This window comes from Sesamum indicum, linkage group LG3, assembly GCF_000512975.1.
Source record: "Sesamum indicum cultivar Zhongzhi No. 13 linkage group LG3, S_indicum_v1.0, whole genome shotgun sequence".
NCBI classification, from domain to species: domain Eukaryota; kingdom Viridiplantae; phylum Streptophyta; class Magnoliopsida; order Lamiales; family Pedaliaceae; genus Sesamum; species Sesamum indicum.
In genome coordinates, this window is record NC_026147.1 from 3,234,256 (window position 1) to 3,261,172 (window position 26,917).

General features: G+C 32.3%; 3 protein-coding genes across 4 annotated transcripts; 2 read left to right on the forward strand and 1 right to left on the reverse strand.

The window, feature by feature from the left end:
* On the forward strand, nt 2,604–5,983 carry LOC105157137 (transcription factor bHLH79-like). Of its 2 annotated transcripts, none has more exons than XM_011073446.2 (6): nt 2,604–3,081; nt 3,588–3,785; nt 3,870–3,983; nt 4,128–4,196; nt 4,286–4,357; nt 5,666–5,983. In XM_011073446.2, exons 1-6 carry the CDS (start codon nt 2,803–2,805, stop codon nt 5,792–5,794), a joined length of 861 nt encoding a protein of 286 aa, XP_011071748.1. In that variant the 5' UTR covers nt 2,604–2,802; the 3' UTR covers nt 5,795–5,983. The 2 variants fall into 2 exon arrangements, with proteins under 2 accessions (XP_011071748.1, XP_011071749.1); XM_011073447.2 differs by having other exon boundaries at nt 2,608–3,081; nt 3,870–3,935.
* Nucleotides 12,005–15,650, forward strand: LOC105157138. The gene is made up of 4 exons (XM_011073448.1): nt 12,005–12,107; nt 13,728–13,997; nt 14,595–14,750; nt 15,295–15,650. The coding sequence occupies exons 1-4, from the start codon at nt 12,084–12,086 to the stop codon at nt 15,442–15,444; spliced, it is 600 nt and encodes a 199-aa protein (XP_011071750.1). The 5' UTR covers nt 12,005–12,083; the 3' UTR covers nt 15,445–15,650.
* LOC105157139 (probable ATP-dependent RNA helicase DDX46) lies at nt 16,683–21,088 on the reverse strand. The gene is given in 7 exon segments (XM_011073449.2): nt 16,683–17,058; nt 17,155–17,313; nt 17,392–17,456; nt 18,017–18,109; nt 19,450–19,501; nt 20,425–20,901; nt 20,903–21,088. Coding segments are annotated over 7 exon segments (996 nt in total). The 5' UTR covers nt 21,002–21,088; the 3' UTR covers nt 16,683–17,007.

Below are 26,917 nucleotides of genomic sequence, written 5' to 3' on the forward strand. Positions count from 1 at the left end.
GTGTAATTTTTCAAAAGACAGAGTGGTTTCTGTAAACAAATCACAGATCAGAAATGCAGATATAATTATTCCTTACTATTATTAGATTAAATTACAACCATCTCCTTTGAAATTTGACATATTTACAAATGCATCCTTGTTGTTTGAAAAATTACAAATACCTATATGATATTAACGTCCGTCTAACAACGAGTCCAATATTCCATTAGATTTTCATTCAATTCTTACAGTGAACTACCCAAAATGTCCTTTTAAATTATGCATTATAATTTTATATATTTTTTAGAATTTTATAAAATACTTTTATGAACTAATATTCTGAATGAATTAATATTTACTTTACCCACCCATAATTTTTTATATATTTTCAAATCTTTTACTTTTTTTTTTAAAAAAAAAGGGTAAAGTAGTAATTTTTACCTCACCATCTAAGAACCACATAATTATTTTTTTTATTTTAATTTACAGGTACTTATAATTTTTCAAACAAACAAGAGTATTAAACTAAACAAAGTGCCCTTCTCGACTTTCATGTGAAAAATTATCCATTTAGCATTATTCCATCAATTCATTTTTTCAAACAAGGGTAAATTGAACTGACACCCATTAAATTAAATTAAAATACACAAATATTTTATATATATATATTTTTTTAAGTTATAGATAAATCTTTCGAGGAGTGTCAGTGTAATGATTTTCGAAAGGTGTTTGCGTAGGTTTTTTACTCTGAATAGAGGTGTAGTTATAATTACAACTACAACCTCAATGGATGTATTTATTATTCTACAAAGGACAGTAGGTGTTTGTATATTTAAATCTAACTTCATGGGTATCAATGTAATTTACCCTGTATTTAATTTTATAACATTTTGATTTCTCTTAAGATTTAATCAAGAAAAATTTATGGAAAAATATTAAAAAATTTATAGATTTAAATTTTTATAAATTAAAATTAAATATGTAAATATTATTGTGTTTTTAACGATTTATGCACACTAATACTAATAATGGGGGAAATAATTTAACAAAGTCCTAAGCAAAAGCGATTTATTACTTATTAAAGTCGCGTGAGACCCAAATCTGAGATCCAAACAATACCCGAATAAGGAAGTTGTTCCACTACGAACGCGACCACGGAGAACGTAACTACACTCGCTGAGGAAGACATACGTGGCTTTCAGCGCAAGCGAGTATCGGAAATTGTGTAACGCACTCTCTATCTAGCCGCTTCATCTAATCCACTCTCGCCAACCCGAGGAAATACCCGTTGCTAAAATGCGCCGGCCTAAGTTCATATGTAATTTTTAAAGATATTTGGCACATTCAATGCACAAAAAATTTACAATACTTAAATATCATTTAATTAGAAATTTTGTTGTAGAAAAAATTATAATAAGAAAATAATTACAATACAAATAAATAAGATTTAAAGTAAGAGAAAATAAATAAAATATTATGTAAGAAAATAACTATTTAAAAAAAATAGTTTTTAATAGTTAGTGGGGGGATTCGGAAAAAAAAATAAAAAATAAAAAAGACACCAAAGAAGTATTCCCCTTAATATATAGTACAGATATAGATATTAAAAAAAAAAAAAAAAGAGCAGACGGAAAAGGGAGATGTGCTCTCCCTTAATGATAAGGTATATATTAGCTGTAATTTTATGTAGAAAACACTTCGAAAAATTATATCTAGTTACCTTATATTTGATTCTTCTAATAAATAAATCACTTCGTTAGTTGAAATTCACAAAATTTACTGGTACTAGCAAAAAAATTGAAAAAATATTCATATTTAGCTCGATTGACTTAATGAAAATCAAATATTTTTTTCCTGACAAAACTACCCTTATAAAGGTAAAAATATACTTATCACATACATTATTGTGCGAATATGAATAAGGGTAGTTTGGTAAGAAAATATTTATTATAGATTTTGATTCAGCTTTTTTTTTATTAATTTTAACAAATTCGATGAATTTTGACTATTGAAGGTACCTATTATTTAGATGAAAGCAAATTTTAAAATTATTAAATATTATTTTCTAAAAAAATAAGATATTTATATATAATTACACCAAACCTCAAAAAATTAGAGCGTAATTATCTCTTTTTTCTAATATAGAGGCATTTTTCGACTTCCCAAATACACGCTATAGTTATATACAATTTATCCCGATTGGATTTTTTCGTTATTTCATTTAATATATACTGATTACGTGTGCCAAAATTTATTAAAATAAAATAAATAACGTAATTTTTATATATTTTATGTGTATATATCACATAGAGCAAAATAGGCAACATGATTTGGCAAACTTTTTATTTGGATCAAATTTTGTCGAATCAAACCAATCACATAATAAGTATATCACATTTGTTATGTAATTGATCACTTTCACTTAATTATATATCAATCAATAATAAGTATATTACACTTTTACTATATAATTGATTCAGATTTAATCGAATCCAACTTGGGTAGAATTTTAGAGCAGAAAATTCAAAATGGCAAAAATGTTGCACCGGCGTTGCTAACGTACGCGCCAGGCGCACTATGGAGTCCTCCTCTGTGCGCTCTCTCTCTCTCTCTTAATTGCAGCAAGCAAGCAGCACTACACTTTCACTCTGAGTAGCCATTACTCTCTTCTTTATATTAACCCCATAACTCCACCCCTTCTGTACACACACTACACACACTGTCTACATTCTCTTCACTCTCCAATACACACATCACATATATATATATATAGTTTTACATATAACAGTCGACAAGTTTGGGTGTGAAGAAAAAAATCAAGAAATGGATCCGCCGTTGGTGAACGAGGCATCATTTATTGCGGCAGCAAACCCGTCTTCGTATAGCTTAGCTGGGCTTCTTTCTTTTCCGACGGGCGGCGGAGGAGGCGGACTCAGAATGGGGAGCTTGGGCCTTGTCGGAGGAGATGGGTCGCTGGAGGAATCCACGGGGACAGAGCAGAGCGGCAGCCGCGGCGGTGCCAAGAGGAGAAGGGATGCTGCCAATTCCTTTGATGATAGCTCTTCTAAGCTTGTTTCCACTAGTAGTGCTAATCAAGATTTGGTAAACTCTCTCTCTCTCTCTCTCATTCTCTCCCTATGAAGTAGTAGCATTTCATTTCTTTCTTGTACTTTTTACTATTACTTTCAGCTGAACTGTTAAATTCTGGTCTGTGAATTTAGTTCGATTTTAGTAATTTCATTGTTAATCCATGATTCTTTTTGAAAATCCATTTCCCACACTTTTTTTCTTATCAAGGTTGGTAGAATTTTTTGTTTTCCAGAGGAGGGGCGCATGCTTATTCTCGTCATCTTTCTGCAAAATCTTGTGTTGTTTCTTTAATTTTCTATTCTGTATTCTGCTTCTGGTAATTAAAGAATTCATTATTACTTCATTTCCAGATATTTTAGCTGCAGCTAAGATTGTCACATGATTATATCCGGTCATTATTGAGTTTCAAATTGAGCCTCAAGCTCAATTTTACCGATTTCCTTTTCACTGACAATTACATTGAGAATGATTTTGTCTCATATTATTTTGATGGTATTAACTTTATTTCCTACTCCAAGAATGAATCGGATCCCAAGCATATGAAATCGTCTGGATCCAGAGATGAAAATGGTGGCTCTAAAACAGAAACAGAAGAAATTTCGGGAACCAGTGTCAAGCCCGTCGAGGAGAAGAGTACAGCTGAACCACCTAAGGATTATATTCATGTTAGAGCGAGAAGGGGTCAAGCCACTGATAGCCACAGTCTAGCTGAGAGAGTAATTCTTGATTGCCCGCGTTTGAGATTTTAAAGTATGCATTCGTCAGTAATACATAGTTCTGATTGGTGTTCTTTGTTTCAGGCTCGGAGAGAAAAGATCAGTGAGAGGATGAAAATCCTCCAAGATTTGGTTCCGGGATGTAACAAGGTCTTCAGCTTTCTGCCCTCCTTTTTGGATTCGTGCGCTAAGTTTTTGGTACAATTTGATGTTGTTGAGGTCCTTCTTGATGGTCTATTGAATTTGATAGTCTGCTGTAGGAGTATGGAATATGGTGCCCTGATTAAAAGGATTTAAATTGTTGGAAAAACAAGTAGTATATGATATGTTTTGTTTCTTCAGGTTATTGGAAAAGCTCTTGTTCTTGATGAAATAATTAATTACATCCAGTCACTACAGCGGCAAGTTGAGGTAGCTCTTGTCATATTACCATTTGTTTATCTCTTTCTGTCTGGTATCATGCATATGTTTAACGCTGTTCTTTGTAATGGTTGCTACAGTTTTTATCAATGAAGCTTGAAGCAGTTAATTCAAGGCTAAGTCCCACGATAGAAGGATTTCCTTCCAAAGATGTAAGTAAGATAGTTATGTCTTTTTGTTCTTTTCACCATCTCAGTTGATCATAAAATTTCCTCATGGAACATTTTCTGCTAAGATAAGAAATGAGTTGCATCTGATAAAAGGGATAAGAAGCTGTACTCGTTACTGTTATACCTGTTTAGTTAAATAAATGTTATGCTCGAATAGAACATAATCAATTACACTGTTTAACCATAAGTTTTGTTCTACAGTTGCATAAATAGAACATATAAAGATAAAGGTGCTCTTGGATGTTAATTATTACACTCATACTCAACAAAAGCAGTTAGATTCGGATTTAGCTTCTTTAGTTTGAATCTCATGACCGCTCGTCTCGAAACGTTATGACTTATGACCAGGCATATATCTCATCATATTCCCTTTCTTACAAAACAAAAGCTATTAGCAGAATTGTATGCTGTAGCTTTCTGCAAGTATTAGAAATCAATATTATATTAAAGATAATAGGAAACTCTTTTTAAATATATGCCTGATAAATAATGATCACGTCCCGAGTATTTTCCCTCAGGTTCCATAAGCTATATGGAATAGGTAAAGCAGTGAATTCTTTTACTAGCTATCAGCGAAAAAGTTCAGAAAGCCAAACAGAAAATGATGTAGCATTGATGGTTGTACCAGAATAAAGTTCGACTCGCTGTCAGTTGTGGAAACTGAAAACACTGATTGAGTGGGGTTTGGAGTGTGTTCTATTATTGGTGCTATGTATCTTTAAATGGCTGAACAGGTTGCTCACTTTTCGTTATCATGAATGTTGACATATGTTAGTACCGTAAATGTCTTGAAGAACACTTATCCGAACTTAATCTTGTATTAGGATTATAGTCACTTAAAAGTCATTTTTGATAATTCAACAAGACGGAGTAGACAAGACAGAAGAGAAACTATCTGAGAACACTTTTTTTGTTCCACCTGCCAACTTTATACTGGTGTCTGTCGAACAAAACATAATATTTGGTACTAATCCTAGTGTCCTGACATGGTAGCTTGATGCTCTACTCTCAATCAAGTTGCTACTAACTGTAAACATAAGAAGCCTTATTAGGCACGAACGACATTTTATTCACCAGTATACCAACTCATCTCCCACTTTCTGGCAACTGTCATCGTCACATCGGACTTCCACATTTTTGTCTTGCATTAGTAGTAGTATCTTTAGTAATTTGTTCTATCAACAAGTTCTTGATCACTTCTATCTAAGTTGATATTATTCTTTAGTATATTCGAGCTCCCTCTTTGAGCATTTATGTTATTTATTCCAACTTGGAAATATGGCCTTGCAGTTAGCAGCACCAACATTCGACCCCAACGGAATGTTGTACGGGTCGCAACCACCAAGAGAATACGCCCGTGGATCACAAGCGGAGTGGCTTCACATGCAGATTGGAAGTGGCTTTGAAAGAGCAACATGACAGGGAAAGTAGCAGTCACCATTTTAGACCGTCAGTATTCTTAATCAGAGTTACTTCTTCTGTATTCTCAGAGCAGTCTTTCCCATGTACAAGAGTAGTTACCAGATTGTAATAATTTCTGTATTACCTATTTATAAGAATAGTCTTAAATCTGCCTTCTGATATTGAATCTAACACAACTTACTTTCCTAACTTGTATCTCTACACAAATTAAATTAAAGTGACTTAGACATTGTAATCAAATTTTGAAGCCAAGTAGGAAAGATTACACACAGCAACAAAGAACAGAACCAGAAAACAGGTCAATAAATCAGATCAGGATTTTTTTTTTGCGACAGCTCAAGTGTTTATTGATTTTTTTGCTCAAAATAAGTTCAAAAGTATTTTTTATTTATAGTTTATTACTATTAGATTGTTTAAGTTAAAAGTTATAAATTTCTTTTTATCAACTCTTGCGGTTTGTCAGTAAAGCAACATATAGAGTAAATTATAACGATTTCCCATGAGGTTTGGCATGATTACGAATGCTCATTTGTTGTTAAAATTATCAATACCCCCTGATTTTAACAGTCGTCTAACGATTAGTTCAATCTTTTAGGTTTTCATCTATTTTTTGTGGTAAATTAACCAAAATGCCCTTATGGATTAAAAATTATAAATTTTTTTTAACTAAATGTATAATTTTTTTTTACAATTTTTGAAAAATTTTCATCCACCCTGTTCGATATTTTTTATAAGTTTTTAAGTTTCATGAAAAAAAATATAAAAAAAATACAGTAAGGGCAAAATTGACAATTTCGTACCTCCGTCCAAGGATTACATAATTTCATCAAATGTTAGGGGGTATTTATAATTTTTTAAACAACGATGGGTATTCGTAATTATGACAAACCTCAAGGAAGGTCATTGTAATTTACCCATAATATATGCTTTTTTTTTTTTTGATAAGGTAAATTTTATTAATGTAAAAGAATGATTAAATGCATTTTTGGTCCTATAACTTAGGCTATTTGGCGTTTCGTCGTTTAACTTAGTACAGTAGCATTTTGGTCCAGTATTTTTTAAATTTTTGCTATTTCAGTCCCTTTTCTTGTTGGAATTGACCTCCACAAGTGAAAAAGATGAACTCCTACGAAGAAAAGGACTAAAGTTGCAAAAATTTGAAAAGATGTAAAACCAAAATACTATCTTAAAAGGTTAAAAGATAAAAATGCTAAAAAAAAAAATGAGTCAATAAGAACAGCAATCCCAATTTCAAAAGGTCATGTGAGATATACATGCATTGTTTCGGTGAGAAGGGAGAACTTCTACGAAAAAAGGGACTGAAATTGCAAAAATTAAATATACTTTTAGTATATCAAAAATTTAAGAATCTTATTAATAAAAATATTTATCAAATAAGAGTAAGAATATTTCTATTAATAAAAATATTCATAAAAATGAGTATTTTTATTTATTCTAAACTATTTAATTTAAATAAATAAAAATTACTAACAAGATTGTTTACCTGATTGTTGACTTCGATGCAGTAGCTTTCGGCGATTTTGTTATTTTTTCTGTGACAACTATGTACGGTATTATCAGCAAGAAGGAGAAAAGAATTGGAGAGAAATTATTTATACATATATGTATATGGGTAATAGAGTAAATAAAAGTAAAAATTATACGTTATTATCTTTTTGACCTTATACTTTCACTTTTCCACCCAATTTTGGATGAAAATAAAATTTGACACCGAAGGAGTTTCATATACATCGAGTTTTACTTCATCCAATTTTGGATGAAAATGAAATTGAATGAAAATTCATATTTTTTATCAATTGATTTATTATTAATTTATTACAGATCAAACAAATATTTTCTTACAAACTACTCTTGTACAAGTGAGGATGCATATCTTCACATCCTTATAAGGGTAGTTTGATTAGAAAAGATTTGTTTGACCTGCAATAAGTCAGTAGTAAGTCAATCAGGGATAAATATGAATTTTCTTTCATTTTTTTCACTAATATTAACAAATTCCATGAAATTTGACTATTTGGAACGAAAATAGCATCAGAAAAATCTTATATAAATTTTCAAACTACAAGAAATCTACGTATAATTACACAAACCCTCATAGGAGGGCGATGTAATTATATCTTACTTTAATCGAAATGATAATTTTTAAGAGTATTTTATTTAAAAATAAAATTAGAATTTCATTTCCAGATCTGTCGTACGTCCTAAAAAAAAATGAGTACAATAAATTTGTGAGATAGAGAATAATCTGACATAAATGAGTACAATAACTTTTTTTGGATAGGGAACAATTTGACATAAGGTTCTAATGATGAAAATTATAATTATTTGCCATCTTTCCCTGTCATATCTCTGCTGTTTTCCACACTTGTTCATATGGAAATTGTACGAAGAGCAGCGTTATAGGTGATGGAGAAAGAAAAATTATCAAAGTATCGAAAATTTTAATTCAGATCGAGGATGATTAAATTTGAACAAATTGCATATTAAACGTAATATATTTGTTGTGTAATTAGTGTACATTTTAAGAAAAGTGACCAATCACATGACAAATGTATCACATTTACTATATGTTGAGTTGGTTTGAGCAGATCTTATTTGGATAAGAATTTTTCTTCAAAGAGGAATGCTGCCAACAAAGATCAGAAGAGAACCACACAATTCTCAAAGTCCTGTTAAATTATGGAATTGTTCATGGTTAGGAAACAACAACCAAATGAAATAATTAGTGTAAATTACATCAACACCCTTTAAGTTAGGTTTAATTACATTAATTCTCCCTGACATTTGTAATACTAAAAGGACAATCTTGAGGGTGTAGTTGTAATTTATATTAACACACGAAAAACTGAAAATATTTATATAATTAGACTTAATTTAAGAAAATACCAACATAATTTACCCAAAATAATTAATTAGAGGACAAAAATGTGTTCTTGTATTAGCCATCATAAATGCATTATTTTTCGTTTTGGCTATTAACTATTATGGTTTAAAGAAAAAATACTTACAAATATTAATTAATCGCAGTTGTGCATCTATTATTAGCCGTTGTTTCTACAAGCGAACCTACAAATAGCAATAGCTACAAATAAAAGCATGACAAGCTAGATAAAATTACGGAAAATATTGATTATCAGTGGTCAAAATTTAAGTTCTCGCATCAATTATATATGACTGTGGTAAATAATATTAATCTGTTATTATTTTCATGCTGTAGTGATTTTGTGATTTAGTGTATATTTCATATTTTTTGTAATGACAAAACACATGTAAGAGTTGTGTAGACCATAAAATGGATAAAAGAAAGGTTAAGGGAGTGTTTGCAAAAAATTTTCATTATGTTTCAATTAATGTTTTGGATGTTTTTGTTTTGGTGTTTTGGAGAGAGAGAGAAAAATCGAAGATAAGTATGTGTTTTGAGATAAATGGTATGTTTGGATAATATAAAATAGTGTAAAATAAGTGGTGTAGGTTTGATGTTGGGATTTGGGAGACTTGAGTTACTGTTCATTGTCAAATCATGTCTTTGGATATATATGTGTATGTATATAGTATTTTGTTTGTTAGTGAAATATTTTATATATATTTATGTTAAGTAATTTTTTTTTATTGAGGAATTTCTTTTTATATTTTAAATAACAATTATAATTTTAATGCATAATTAAATACATTTTAGTATTGTCTCCAAAATGATTTTGTTAGAGTTTATCTTTGAAATGAAAAAACATAATATATAAAATTTAAATAAAAAAGTTAGAATTAAGTATGTATTATTGGTATATTGTCCTCAAATTTCAAATTTAGCAAATATTTCAGTGAAATAAAAAAAATTATAAGTCCAAAAGATCTAAATGGTCTAAGTTGAAAAAATTTGTAATCAAGAGTTAAATGTACTATATAACATGTTGAAAATACATTCATTAGAATTTTATATGTGAACTGATAAATTTTAATAGATAATTGAAGTAATAAAAATACGAATTAGGTATGTAGTACTGATATATTATCAGTAGTGTACGCATCTGCTACAGTATTTCCGTTAGGTAGAAAAGCTTTACATATTTTAACTAAGTAACATTGATATTAAATATCTTTAATATCAATGATTTCATAAATTAATAATTATTTTTTAGTATTAATTATTAATTACATTTCACAAATATTATATATTAAATAATATATAATACATATAATAAGAAAGAAGAAAAGAAAGAAAGAGAAGAAGGCCGACAAGATGTAAGAAAGAGAGAGAAAATAATAAAAAAAAATATTTAAAATTAAAATTGCACACCTAGTGTAGGTGTGCAAATTACAAAAAAAAAAATAAGGTTTTGTGTTTTGGCCCGTTTTAGTGTTTATTTTTGGAGAAGTGATTTTTGTAGAAAAAGTTGAAAGTTGTAGCAGAATTAAAAAATAAGTAATGTTTGTAAAAAAAAAAAAAAATGAAAAGTAGATCTAATTAAGTACAATTGTGTAGTGCTTGGGAAAAAACCCATTTTCATCCTCATCATGTTAAATATGTATTATATTTGCTTCATATTTGTACTTATCATTTGTTAATAATAATTATTTTTTCTCAAAAAATAATAAATATTACTTCAATTAGTATATCTCATACTTAATTTTTTATGAATATTTGGCATTTATATTGTTAAAATATTGAGTATTGTTAGAAAATTAAATATTTAATTCAATAATACTCCCACTAAATAATACGATTATCCATTCATACACAAAAATAATCTTTAATGAATGCCAAAAAAAGAATATATTTTTTGTTAAAATAATCATAGCAATTTAATTTATATTTTTCTATGATATTAGAATAATATAAGATAATATAAAAAGCAAAGTATGAAATATGTAAAATTATAAATTTTATTGGTGTTCAATTATTCATATTATTTTAAAAACTCTAACATCAACTTTAGATGAAGAAATTTTAAAAATAAATTAAAAAGGGTAAACTTGAATTAAAATTATTAAAATCAAGGTAAACTTTAATCGAAATTATTAGAATAATGGTACAGTAGTCCAAAACAAGTTGGATTTATTTATCAAAATACCAAAGCAGCTAGAAACATCCCTTAAAAGTGTTTTTTCTGACAGATTTAGAAGCAGAAGTTGGCATCCGAAACCCTTCAGAAGTGTTCTTTTTTAGCCAAATACCAAAAAGCATTTTTTTAGAACTTCCGCAAACATTCTCTAATTACATATTTTATAGAAATTGTTAAAAAATAAATAATTAATTTCTATACAATAATAAGTCACGTATAAAATAGATCCTCATATGCAATGCAGTTCTAAAAATTAGAAAGAAAAAGAAATAACATAAATATATAGTACAATTTTCATGCATTTCAACTAAATAAATTATATTAATATAGTGTTTAACCCGATAATTTTATGATATTAACTCCAGCCTATAAATATATACATCACGTATTCTTCGTTTTTAATTTGTCTCAACTATTAGTTATTTATGTACAAAATGTACATAAATAAAAGTTTTATTCTCGCTCAATAAAATGTTCATAAGAGTATTACATTTTTTCAAGAAATAGAATCAATAATAATTACATATAACATGATAATAAATTGCATTATCAGCATTCATTATATTTCAACAAATTGTATGGTAATAATCCAATAGATACCCAAAACTAATAAAGTTTTACTAAGTGTAAAATTAAATTTTTAAACAAAGTTTGCTTACATATATATATATATGGTAGGTATAAATGGTTTGATATTAATTATAATAACTGCATGGTGCAAAATATATTTATCAACTTTAATATGTTTTAATATTTATTCGTTGTAGCTCTCTTAAAGTTTCTATTTTACACAAAATATCACATAACAAATGTTTAAAACATAATGATTATTAAAAATTAAATTTATAAATGAAAAGGTATCGTCAAAATGAGAAGAAAAAGTCGAAAATTAGACAGAACTTTTGCGTCCCCTCAGTTTACAATTACATCATTCCGTGTAAGTGATAAAAAAGATTCTTGTAATAGTATTACTAATATCTTTGACTTTGTGAGGTTGAAGCGAATTGAACATTAAAGTGGAGCGTTACGCCTTGCTTTCCTTTCAAATAAGACAAATTTGTCCAACCACAGTGTATTAAAACTGTCATTAAATAATCACTTCTGTCTGAAAAAGCAGAATGATAAGACAGTGATGGTGATGTTCTTATTTCAAATCATTTCACTTTCACAAGAACTTCTCCGAGAGTTGGCTTAGAAATTTCTAAGAAATGAGTTCTCCAGCCATACAACAAGTGAGTCGAGAATTTAGAATTAATGCATATTTCTATTTTCTTACATATTTGAAGTGGTATATGTAGAATTTATCATTTATTCCATGATATTCAAAGTAATAATTAGGTCATTTATCTTAGTATACACTGTAGTATCTTGTACTAAAATCCTCATTTTTGCCTTGTCAATTGGATGCATTTTTAGGTGTGATAAAATGAGTCAAAAATTGATTAATTGTATTGTGATCTGCATTTGTTGTTGTTTTCTCCTATGGTTGATACTTTATCTAAAGAATTGCGGCGCAGTAAGATTTTTTTTCAATTAAATATAAGTACGACAAAATTAGCAAAAATTAAGTCTTCTTGTCGTACTCGTGCTTGTTGATATGGAAAATCAAAATTAGCAAAAATTAAGTTTTCTTGTCGTACTCGTGCTTGTTGATATGGAAAATGTACGGAGATTCCCGGTGTCTTGATGCGTCTGACCAATAAATTAAAGGTATACTCATAATTGATAACTGGACGGAATTGAATTGAAATTAAAATTGTAGTATGTATAAATATTGAATTAAAAAAATCTGTTTTAATATTATTTTTTTTCACATTTTGAAAATTTATGTACTCAAATTGGTTTTTAGTTTGTAATTGGTTAATCGAGTTGTATTTTTACATCAAAATAGTTATATTAGTTTTTCTAACGTAATACTTTAATATACTTTTTTATTTTGAATTTAATATTTATCACTTGCTTTTATGTGTTAGATATATAGGTGAAAAATGATTAAATTGATTGTATTTGAAGAAACTAAATATATATACATATATATATATAATTTCTTGTAAAATATATTTTGTGCAGCGTATGAAGTACCTTCTGATCACATGCAATTGTGCTTTGTGCATAGTGTAGGATTCCCAATTTGAGAAAACATCATCAACATCAATGTTTCTTCATTTCCTCGTCATTAAATATCTGACATGTATGCAAAAGTTTAGTATTATTAAATAATTAGGTGGCGTCGAAAAGTGTTTGACACAAGCAGGGAAGTTGATCCTGAAATCCAATACTAGGATTAACACTCACAAACAGTGGATTTTTGTGTTTATGTTGTTTGTCCATTACTTGAAGGTTTCAATATCCTATGTAGTTATTAGTTAACCACCCTAGTAGTTCATATATTTTTCAATGCATGCAACTATACGAATTTGTAATAAGCATGTGTGCGCGCGTGCATGTGCTTCTAACTAATGTGTTAAAGCTTGCATAAGTAGCATAAAAAGATAAGTGTTCCTTATTTTGTCATATTGTGTCGAAAGCTAAAACAATTCGTATATTTGAAACTTCATTATGTTTCACATATCGTGGATATTACGCCACTGATATCATCAAATGTGTTTAAATTTTCGTGATGTCAACCTGCATGAGATACTTAATACAAAAGGTATGTAGTTTAAGCAAAATCCTTTGACATGTATGTACGAGCATGAAAAATATGTAGTCTTGTCCTAGATTCCGCTCGAACTTCTCTTACATGGGACATAAAGTTAAAATTAGGACTTGAATACACTTATGTTTTGTATAACGTGTTTGTTGAGTTGTTATGTGTGATCATATATTGTTGATATAATCATTTTTCAAAGGATGAGAACGCGATCCAAGGTGCCAACGACATGCCGAAATGGCTTGATCAATTCCTTGAAAAGACATTTTTCCGAAAATGTTCAACCCATCATCTCCGGAAGAACGACTTAAACCGCTACTGCATAACTTGCAACGCATCAGCTTGTAAGCATTGTGTTGCAACCAGTGTTCACATTGAACACGAGGTGCTGACGATCTACAGGCATGTCTATCAAGACGTTGTTCCCCTCGACCAGATGGAGCAGCACATTGATTGCTCCAAAATCCAGGTATAGCTAGTTGATATTGATATAACGCGATAGCTCATATTAGTATAATGTAGGACATTTCATATGTTCTAAAACTTCGCATTTTTATGCTTTCTTCATATCTCTTGCACGATGAATCGCATATTCTGAATTCGGATTGCGTTTATTACGATTATGTTGACATACTAATACTAGCGAATATATAAAAGTATAAATAAATATTGATGAAGTGATTATATAGATATATATTGTCTTTGAAATAAATAATTGTATGAACTGCTTAATGACATATGCTGAACTGAACATAAAGAGGATGCATGCATTTGAAGAAAGTGTATGAAAATGTTCATTTCTTGAAAATATTTCATGTTTAGTTCTGCCATTAATTTATTTATGGGTATATTACATTGACACCCCTAAGGTTAGATCGGAATACACAAACACCTCTGTCTTTTACAAAATTACAGGCACATCTCCTAAAAGGTATTTGTGCAAGTTTGGGTTTGAATATTTGAACGGGGGTGTTTGTATATTTGAACATAACTTCTGGGTGGCAAAGTGATTGATCCTTCATTTATTATTCATTCTCGAACCTCATCTGATTTGTATCGTACATAGACTTATAAATGCAACAAAAAGTGGGTTATATCGTTGACTCCCCTTCCTCACACTGGATCGGGTTCGCTCATAGAGGGTGATGGAGCTTGCAAAGTTTGTAAGAGAAAACTGACCCATCGTAGTGATCGTTTTTGCTTCTGCAGCATTGCTTGCAAGGTAATATTTTCTTTCTTGTTCATGTTAGAACTTTTAACTTATATAACAATAGTATTTTTGTAAAGTTTTATGTTATCATGTAAGACCTTTTCGTTATCTGATTGGACCACAAATAAATGTCCTAAATAAATATTTTTTAATGTTTTATGTTTTCATGTAAGACCTTTTCTTTATTTGATTGGAAAATAGAAGACCACAATAAACAAATGTCCTAAATAGATATTAAATTTTAGGAAATCGTACATGCATGTAAGTGGATTTACTCTAATTGGATATTCTATTCTAAATTATGTTGCAGTTTTAATTTCATTTTGACATGTATACATGTCACTGTATAATATTTTTTTTTTTTAATAAACTGAATGATGTAATCTTTGTACACATGATGTGTATATATTATATCGAATAGAAGATGTGATAGAATGTGAAATTTACTGACTTGATTTCTTACTAAAATCAATGAATAATAACCAACCAAAAAAAAAAAAAATTCCGCTCTATTTGATAAATACTTATGTTATATTTACTTGTCTGAAATTTTCAGTTCCAAGCAATTTCTAGGAGGAACAGAATCCAGTTCCGTTTACGTGCAAAGAAGACTTCTCAGACAAAGGCTGCAGTTTATCAGCAGGCATCAACATCTGAGAGCAAACGTAAGCGCAGCAGAAAAGGGGTGCCTCGTAGGGCCATTTGAACTGGTTCTGCGGGTCTAAGAATTTGTTTAAACCAATGGAGTTTTATCGTAGATTTACTTTAAGGCTTGTTTGGTGTGTTTTGCATTATGTGATGTTGTAGCATTTTGTGGATTGGCATTGTTGGCTCTGTTTGCTTATTACATCCTTGGATGAACAGCATGAACATGAAGGACATGAGTTTTATGAATAGTAGTTTGGACATGATTGTGGAATCAAAGTAGTTGATTGATGCTGGTACTAATTACTTTTTGTTGATTGTTGAAAATTCTATTTTGAATTAAATTCTGCCACAGGTGAAAATTTAAGTATATTATATTTAGAAATTCTATTTATAATCACTTTACACAAATCACCCATCTTTTATATAAATACAGAAATCTCATCCGATAGCCAAAAAACAAATGTAGTTTGTATAATGATGTTGATATTTTTTAGGGATATATGTCTGAATTTTCAAAAAGTATGGACATTTTGTCTAAATGACTTCAACGTTTTTCGTGGGTAAACGTCTAATTATTCAAAAGGTAGGGGTGGTATCATAAATATACCATAGATCAAGAAGTGCAAATTTAATTCTCCATTATACTTATCATATAATTGGTATATAAACTAAGATGAGTGACCAATCACATAACAAGTGATATGAAAATTGACATTGGCTTATGAAATGCTCATGTATTTAATCTTTTTATGTTCTTGGAGTGAGGATAGAGGTTGGTAAGTATAATATGTGCCATACTAGAATATGTCTTCAATATTTTCACTTTAAACCATGCAGTTGTCTGTGAGAACAAAAGTGTTCAAGGTTTATTACTACTGTGATTTCGGGACCATTGCGAGTAAGAAAGCTTTATGGTGCCAACTAGAACAGTACTGATTGCAACTAAAAACCAACAAATTCCCTGTTGTCATAAATGTAGACAAAATGAAAGACAACAGCTGACAACGTACGGATTACATTTTTTTTTTTTATGGTAAACAAATAGAAAGTAAAGGTGACACCCAGAGAAATTGAGCTTGCTTTGTATATGCTTGTCGAATTCCTACATATTGTCGCCAAAAGCCAAGATTTAACTATATGAGAATAACACATGAGTCAGCTTAGTGTCACCAAAAACCTTGGCAAAAATTAATACCCATTTCGTGAGTACCTTAACTACTAAACCACAACATAGGTGTTGCAAATTACACACACCACCGAAGTAATTGACAGCAGAAACAGACTTTTATCTCACTGAAAAATGCAAGTGAATCTTGCAGTCTCTGAATCATCATTCTGAAATATCTGCCGAATTTGCATCACATAAGCAGTTTTTTAAATCACTGGATCAGAAAAATTTGGATAAATAGATCAAATCATACAACATTTTCTGCCACTTCTCTCAGTTGCCAAATTACACCAGTACCAAGATACACCAAATATTGCTAAAGGAGTTATAATCCTAGTTCTTTTAAGCATTTCCAGTTTTAGAAGCCAAGAAGATCATTACAAATCGGCCTGAACTGTTAGGAGAGAGTGGGGTTGGGATAATAAACATGTCCATCAAAATTGTTTTAGAACTTCATGGTTTACGGGCTCGATCACGCCAAGAGCCTTGCTGCATAGTGAGAACCTGCAGAGACGAACATTTTAGGAACATGGGTAGATTACTAAGTTGCATTTTCTGGGCAGCAGATGGAAAATCTGTATAATGCGCATATTCTATCACCTGGGTACTGAGAAGACTTGTGACAGGAGCACTTTCTATTTTTTGTTTCGTTTGGCTTTCCTTTTCTGCTTCATCGTCTGTTTCTGCAGGTGGTGGATATGAAGAGCCTCCAAACATTGCTTCGTCGTGAGCAGCTTTGATTTCTTCCTCTTTCCTCGCCTTTAAATATTTGAAGAAATGTGTATGAACTAGTCTAAAATACAAAAATGTTGTGAATCAAAATTAAGCGTAGATTACCTCGACTGCTGAGAAACGGAAGCTTTGTCCCATGTGCTTGACTAACACGGCATCATCCTCCGCAGCTGTGAGTAGATGACAAAACATTATTATCACACTTTGCACCAAAAAAGGAAATGGCTGCAGTAACTTAACTTTTATATGATAAAGAGTTTTTTTCCAAAAGAAAGTCAAACCAATATCATGAGCAGTAAGCTACAAAACATAAGATATATACCAACCTAATACATGATCTAATTTAGTTTTCCCCCTTTCATGATCTAATTTAGTCTTTCTCCCCCATACCAAAACCAAAGTGGTAATAAGCTACGTATTGGTCTCCCCCTTGTTGATACCAAAGGCTTTGTGAAGGCAAAACATCGACTACATGAATTACCCTCAATCTCCCAATTAAGACAGTTATTAATATTTAAGCAAGTAAACAGAGACATAAATAAGGTCAAATTGAAGATTACTAGGATCTGTAGAGAAGTGTATGCATTAGCAACACAATTGCAAACATAATTTAGACACTAACACATAAAGAATACTCAATTTCCAACTCATCAAACAGAGAAAAGTCATGTTGATGAAACTTAATTTATTTAAGCCAATGACAAAAAAGGGGAAAGCAGAAGAATTTAACCTTCAATTTCCTCCTCATCATCAAGGGGGGCATCCTTGTTGAAGTCAAACCGCTCCCATCCAGAGCCTTTTCCAATTGTTTCATCATTTTCAACTGCAAAAGCAATGGTTCTATCTTACCACGAAAAGTACAAGACAAGGAAATAACACGAAAACAATGTCATTCGATTCAGGAAGCAGAAATAATCAGCCTCGAGAGTATTCAAGAATAAAGTGGAGACAAATATTCCAACTTCACTGGTTTTGCTTGAGAGAATAAAGTGAAATAGCTATTGCCATTGATTTTCTTGGGTGAAAAAAGGTCTCACAGACCATTAAAATAGAACATAATAAACTTAAGACCGAGTCGACATTGATGTTTGAGTGTGTCAGCATAAATCTACACTCCGACCAACAGTTGCTACCTTATGCTAACAATAATACAGCACTCAGGATCAATGATATCATGGACCAGAAAATATTACTCTTAACATCCAACAGTCCACTTCTTGTGAACTTTCACTTTTACCAAAATCAACCCCTACAAGTTAGTAAGTTACAAAAATGACCATGTATTCAGAGTTACCAATGCTGTCACTGTGTTTAAGAGAACTTCTCAACAGCTATTCTCACTCTTCAACATTCTGATAATTGTTCCCAAAAATATATCATAAATACAGCAGTTTTCATTCCAAAATACATGCAAAGCAAGTGTATACCCTTCATAAGTTCAAATTATTTGTTTGTGGGTGCCTAAACATTTTTAAAACATCTATAGTTTAGATAAGCAAAAGTCCACTCTAGATTGTTGTTGCAGTTTGTATCTCCAGCCCAATACTGATCCTGTTTCAAACCATGGATATGTCTAAAAGCCCCTACCAGGAAATTCATTGAGGTGTTTTTACTTCATTTTATGTACTTATGTTTCAACATGTCATGTCCTAAATTGGATATTCATCAGCCGCCACCACAACTACTCCAACAGTTTTCGGACTGTGAACCGAAGGCAAAAGGACCCAAAACTTCAATACTTTTTCTATTGTTAGGATAAAGATGCAAGTGTTAGGAACTTTAAGAAAGCTCATTTATACACAAAGTACAGAACCCAAGGGATGTCTCAGAGGAATTTTGAACACTGTTCCTTAACTTGTCATATTCTAATCTTTTCTAAAATTGATTTTACGAGTATAAAGCTGTTAATAAACTTGAAATACTTCTCATAAGATGAAATATACAATTAAAAGGAATGAGGCATCAGAAGCTCAGGGGAGGATGCCCAATTACATTTCAAATACATTTAGGCAAGGGGAGGTAGATTTGACGAAGCTAAGGTTTGGCGTAATTCAGAGTTATGCAAGGTATAATGATCAATACCAAAAGTAAATTCATCTAACTGTATAAAAGAACACTCAGTTTATCAAGGAAAACATCAACGAATTTAATTACGATAAATACCAGTTTTTGAAAGTTGAAGCTTCATCTTGGCTTTGACTCTTTCAGCTGGTGTCTGTTAAAAATAAAAACAGAACTATCACCAGAATCCACATTAGCTAAATAGATAAAAGTAGAAAAAGCAATTCATTAGCGAAACACTTAAGACAACCATCTTCAAGGTAGAAATGAAGCTTACTAATTTGCCTTTATATTGACGTTCTTAGATTTATGATTCACCATAAACAAAGTTAGAAAATAGATAAAAGAGAAGGAATCATAATAACACATGCAGGCACTCGCTGAAAACTATAGTCAAGGCTAATAGCGGTTGAAGCTCCTAGCATTCTCAAAAAGACATATCTTGTAAAAGATTCTTCCCACTTAGTTATCCAAATGCTCCATGTTGCTCACCGAAATTAATATTGGTACTAAAGCTAAATGGTAAAACCGGCAACCAAGATGCAGCTCATAAAAGTGAATTCGAACTAACAGATGTACGGTTCCAGGGCTAGTGTTGGGGGTTGTGAAATTTGTATAAACTGGGGCGTTTTTGGAGGGGGGGATGGTAAATATTAGCAGTCATGGATTTGTATGATTGTGAAGCTCAGCTGTTCTGAAACCGTTAGCTTGTTATTTTAATGAAATGAGTTCAATTCCAAAAAATAAAAACTTGAGCAATTCTTTGGTTGATCAAAACAAGCACCTTGTTGAAGGTACTGTGCAGCATTTAACCAATAGCACTATCATCACACCATGAGAACATACATCTAATTCTTTGTGATTCCAACGTCTTACCATCATCGAACCAACATAGCATCATATCCACACAGATTTTCCTCAACCAAATACAGTCAAGAAGACAAGTGTAGAATCCAATAAAATGATCATGTTTTCGTGCAGGGAACTCAAAATCCAAATTTACATAATCATTTACCAAATTCCCTATATGAAAGAAACACAATGCAAAGTAATTAGATTCCAAAACATATAACTCACCATACTGTCATAACCTTCAATCAATTTAGCATAATCAACCCCACCACCACACCCATGCCGTCTACTTCTCTCTCTATTCTTTTCTCTACTCCTACTCCTAGACCGATATTTACGCCTTGACTCATCCTCCCGGCTCCTACTCCTCCTCCTCGACCGCCTATCCCGGCTCCTGCTACGACTCCTACGTCTCGAATGTCTATCTCGGCTACGGCTGCGGCTCCTGCTTCGGCGCCTTGAATGTTTATCTCTAATCCTATCCCGGCTCCGACTCCGACTCCGGCGACTCGAATTCCGACTAGGGCTGCGACTTCGGGTCTTCTCTTTATGTTTCTTGCTGAGCTTGTCTTGTATAGACTGAAGCTGAGCTTGCTTCTCAAATTCGGAGGTTTTGGAAGGACTGGACGCTCTTACGAAACCACTAAGAAAAGACGAGGTGGAGGGCAGGGCGGACCCTCTGGACGGAACGTCGCTGTTTGCAATTGCTGGATGAGAAGCCGAGACCCTGTTTGAACCGGGCGGCGGCGCCGCCTCTACGAGTGAGGTCGTCGTAGTACGCTGCCAACTTCTCATCCTCCATTAACGGTGGCCGGATTCAATGAATGAATGCAAAAAGCAAAACCTGGGCGTCGGATCAATTTCTTGGTGAATCAAATAAGTTATCCTACATTTCTATACAATAAATTTTTACATTTTAATTATAAATTTCTAAAATATTCATAATTTTTTTTAAAGAAAATAATGATTGATTTATTTAAAATTATGTATTTTAATTTATTAATTTAAAAAAATTTAATTTTTTTAAATATTTTGACAACAAAATATTTAAATAAAATTTAATATTTTGCAATTCATAAAAAAAAACTTTTTATAAATATATAAATTTGGTAGGTATTTCAATAAATTTAATTAAATACTTTTGATGATTTACAATTTAACATCTTTATCCAAAGATGCGGAAGAAAATACAAAGATAAAAATTCTAACCAATTAAATATGTTGTAAAATGATTTATATTTAATGCTTTGTGGATTGGTCCAATAGCAATCAATATTTGAAAATATGTTGGGCTAAGCTATAAGTTCTTATGGGCCTATTTAATTATCAAACTCAAAATAGCCCATCCAAGCCCAAGTGTTATTGTGGCAAGAAATAGCAAAGTATGAAAGTTAAAAGAGAAATATGATTAAGATTAAAAAAAAAGGAAAGCAAAATAAAATATAGGGTTAATTATAGTTTGCCCTTAAATTATTTTTGATGTAACATTTAAATCTCATAAACTAACAAATTTAACACTTATCCCTCAGGTTGAACAAAATTATCCTCATACCTTAAATAATTATATTATTCTCAATACATTTTAGTACTTTGCACATAACGATCAAAGGCCACGATTGGGCTAATTGTGGAGGTGAGTGTTGAACCGACGGTGAGACACTAAAAAGAGTTGAGAGAGAATTTTGGTAGAAAATTAGGTGAAATTGGATATGGGTAATATTGGGTATTACTAGGTATATTACGCGATCCATACCCCAAGCAATTTAATCTAATGAGTCGGGGCTTAAGTTGAGAGCCTGGGTCTAAATTTATTATAATAGACTCGGAATTGAGTATTATTTACCCATTGACATGTCTACTATAGTCATTTTTTTCTTCAATATTTCTTCTTCTTTAACGTTATTTTGCGTTCTTCCTTTCTTTTTTTCCTGATTTCTCTCCTCATAAAAAACGTACATTTCTTCACAGTTCAACTCATTGTCATCTAGACCATGTTAGCATTTCTCTATTCTAATTGCCATAAAATCCCATCTCAACCCCACATGAGCATCACCACCTACGGGACTCCACTCGATTCCAACTCGACATACCTTTTTTTTTTCTCAAGTAGGGAGAGTTGCACCCTACCCATTCAGATCCCAGGTGTCACTCTCGTATAAAAGAATGAGGTAGGAAGAGGGAAAGTATAATGCAAAATGATGCGTTCAAAAAATATACGGGTCCAATAAATACGAATTATGTACAAAACTTAGGCTGAAGTGAATGAAAATCCTGAAGGGGGACCTACAAAGAAGGTATTAGCACTCCGACATCCAAGTTAGTATTGAATTTAAGATTGAATAATGCCAAAAAGTAAATAAATATAATTTAAATCAAGATATGGTGAATAAAGTCAGTGAAAAGTATAAGAACACATAATAACGTGCTTGTAGAGTGCTTAGAGAATGTCTAGGGAGTGAAAGAGGTGATTTAGAGTGTAAGCGAAGTGTGAGGATCGTGAGGGGGACGTCCAAAGAGTGAGAAAGGAGTCAGGAAGGTCTCATGAAGGTGCAAGAGATGTTAGAGAGTGTCCCCTTATAAAGGAGTAAACTTGTATGTATAGAGGGATGTCCCCTTACGATGGGGCTTTGCATGTTTTCTTCATTCTCGGGGAGAATTGGATAAAGACCATTTCGATAAGCCATAGTTGTTCTTATCTTCTGTTAATTTTGTTGTTGAATTCTTATCTTCAAGTTGGGGGACCCTTCATCAACGAGGGCTCCTAACCGCTAGGGAGTCCTAGCCTCCAAGGAGTCCAGGCCTTTGGGGGGACCTCCCTCATTTGCAAGGAGACCTAGCCGTCAGGGATGTCCTCCTTGCTAGGGTTGCTGGGGTTCTAGGGTGGTTGGACCTTTGGGCTGATGAGGCGCCACCTGTGTAGACCTTTTAGGCTGAATATTTTGTTAAGCTTTGATCATGTTCCGAGTATGGGGATATCATGGGTTTCATCCCTTTACCAATCTGTTTTCTGGGGGCACCTGCCAGGTTGTTTTAGTCATCTGAGGACGTTACAAGCTTCTCATTTCTTTCTTATTTTTTGATCACTTGAGCTTCTCTGTCCAACTTATTTTTATGCACATCAGTAGCCCCCTAATTTAATAAGTGGAGAAATCTCCACTTATTAGAGTAGACGTCTTTAGAGGTGAGGTCCAAAGAATGAATTTTTCTTCTCTTTTTTTATTTTTTTTCCGAATTCCTGCAAATAATGTTAGTAGCATAAGCATGCTTAGAATAAAAAGAGAGTTAACTTCGTGCCTGTATGGAGTAGGATTTTTTATGAAGGTGCCTCCATGGAGGAGGGCTTAACGAGTGCTTTTTGTGCCTATGCCAATATAGGACTTTATTTTTTTTGCAAGAGAATGTTAAATAACAAAAATATATATATACTACAAATAGGTCTTGCACAGAGCAAAGTTATTGTGCCTCCTCCTCGGAGGGCTTATTTGAGGGGAGCCACAGAGCAAGACTTAGGAGCCTCGCTGAAGGAAGAACAGGGTATCTGCCAAGGATGGTTTAGGTGCCTGAAGGGTAGAGCTTACAAGTCCTCAGAGAAAGACCTAAGTACCTGCTCGAAGGAGGGTTGGGATGCCTCCATAGAGAAGGGTCGTTGTGCTCGTGTGGAAGATAGGACTTTTTATGAGAGGGATATCTTCCTCTTGAAATCCTTACAATAAAACATATGTTAACACATCGAATGTGGTAAAATAACCTCCAAGGTTATTAAGCTAAAATATTAGAAATACTCCCTGAGGAAAGCTCGTATGTGAAGATTTATTCGCTGAGGGGGATGCTTGCTAGGGGCAAGGCTTATTCTGTGAAGGATGTCTGCCTGGGGGCGAGGCTTATTTTATGAGGATGAAGTCTGCCTAGGGACAAGATTTTCTAAAGAGGGTGCCTGCCTAGGGGCAGGGCTCATTTTTTTAGGAGGATGCCCTCCTGCTCTTTTTAGGGGGACATCCTACACATAAAAAGTAAATTAGTAGGAAAATTAGAATTAAGTAATGATACTGATGGAGTCGCTGAAGTTGGGCCTTGATAGAGATAGTAATCATCTGTGGGAGATCCTCTAGTGTGAAGAGGACCAACCTTCTAGGGGAATCATCCGAAGAGGTGTGGACTCCTTTTATTGTTCTCACGTTTTAAATCTGTACTCCTACAGACAGCGCCAATGTATGCATATAAAAAATGCATGAGTCCAATGGATATGGACTGTGCTCAAAGCTTGGGCGGAAGCGAATGAAAATTCTAAAGGGAGACCTGCAAAAAAGGCGTAAGCACTCCGATGCCCAAGGTAGTGAATTTGAGATTGAATAAAGCCAATATATATATATATAAATAAAATCAATATATGGTGAATAAAGTCGGGAAAAAGTGTACAAACACATGATAACGTGTTTGTAGATAGAGAATGTTTAAAGAGTGATAGAGGTGATTTAGAGAGTAAAAGAAGTGTGGGAGACGTGAGGGGTACGTCGAAAGAGTGAGAAAGGTGTCAGAATGGTGTGAGAGACGTTAGAGAATGTCCCCGTATGGAGGAGTAAATCTGTATTTATAGGGGGGTGTCCCCCTGCGATGGGCTCTACACATTTCCTTTTAATTTTTGGGAGAAATGGATAAGAGCCTTTGGATAAGTTATAATCTGTCCTTATCTTCTGTTAATCTTACTGTGGAATGCTTATCTCTGAGTTGGTTCGACCATTATTAGCAATAACTCCTAACCGCTAGAGAGTCCTAGCCGCTAAGGAGTTCAAAGCTTTGGGGGAACCTCCCTCATCTGCAAGGAGTCCCATCCATCAACGATGTCCTCCTTGCTAGGGCTGATGTGATTCCAGGTTGGCTGCCGACCTTTAGGCTTATGAGGCACCATGTGGGAGAGTGGGCTACCACATGTAAGGACCTTTTGGATCGAATATTTTGTTAGGCTTTGATCATGATCCGAGTAGGTGAATGTCTTGGGCCTCCTCCATTTGCAAATCTATTCTCTAGGGGCACCCGTTAAGGCCGCCTACCAGGTCCTTTTAAGCTTCAAAAAATGTTGCAGGCCTCTCGTTTCTTTTTTTCTTTTTGGATCGCTTGAGCCTTTTTAAATCAACTTATTTTTATGCACATCACAAAAGAATAAGAGAAAAAATAAAATATAAAATGAAATAAGTGCTTTCATAAAATTTCATTTTATTATTATAGTGGTGAAATGTAATATTAAGTCTTACCACGTTTTATTGTAGGGGTATGTTGGTACATAACTAATTATCCAGAAGGCAAAGTGTATTTTATCCTTATTTAAATATTTTATTCTAAATTAACATTCTATTTTATGTATAAGTATTTTATTTATATAAATCATAATTTATTGTTAAAAAATAACTTAAAAATGAAAAAACACAAATTGAGACATCCTTCAATCACATTTGACTTGGTACAACTTTATTTAAGCTTTGTACAACACGTCAAAGCCCTGTCAAATTCTTGACACAAGTACAAATTTAAAACTCCTAATTAAATTTTCATAAATTAAAAAAATAAAAATCCAAAAATAATGTGGAGTTCCCACAAGTGGGGAAGATCGTGAGATTATTTTAATAGCCAAACAAAGTGCATCCATGGGATCCGATCTGCCCACAGGATCTCATCAATCGAAACCAAACAAAAAGCATACAAATAAATACGTCTGGGATACGATTCGACGTATTGGGCAGGGCAAATAAGACATTGTTTGGTTGGACAGCAAACGTGGGAGAATCACTTTTTTTAATCTTGAAAAAGCTGATTGTGATTTTGGCAAATAGGGGAAGGTGGGAGGTGTTTGTATCATGCAACAAAGTAAAAGATTTAAACAGATTTGGCAGATATTCTACCAGTGATTTGATCATTCCTCCACCCTTCTCAACTTTTTTATTTTTTATTTTTATTTTTCTATTTTCCTCTATATATGTGACTGAAAATAGCTACCCATATCTTTTTTTCTTTATATTTACCTTTTTCTTTTTAGACATATCTCACTTTGTTTAACTGTCTTTGAAAGGTACGAGTTTGGGTTTTTTATGTGGGAGATGAGACTCGCAACTAGATTATAGTTTTGTTGCGAAACGTATTGTTTATTTTGATTTTGTATGAGCTTTACGGTTTTATACTGAAAAAAATACTTTTGCTAAAAATATGAGGTATTTGGGACTTATGAATCACTCAAACTTCTCATAATTTACAATCGATATAGAACCCTTGCATACATTAATTTTGAAATTTTTGAACCGTGTATGGAGAATATAATAAGTGTTTGGTATTATTTTTTAAGCGACTTGAAGGTTACAGGAGATAGATGTTTGTTATTATTTTAAAGGATATGTAAAATTATTGTTGACGTGGAAATATGTCTTGATAGTGTGTCTTTTTTTTTTTTTTTGTAATTTTATATCTGTAGTAATATAGAGTACACGAAAAGATTGTAATCACATTTCCTTTGGATGGATTATAATCATAATCCCCACACAAGTTCCGTCTGAGATCTCAATACGGGCTAACCAAAAAGTAAGTAAACGGCTTATAATTCAGTGATTATGAGAAATATTCAATCCAATCAACCCAAGTAAATCAAACTGAAGCATTTTGGCTTGATTTTAGTACAACAAAACCTAGAATACTTTATATTTGGAGTCATTTTCTTTGTTCATCTTAAAAACTC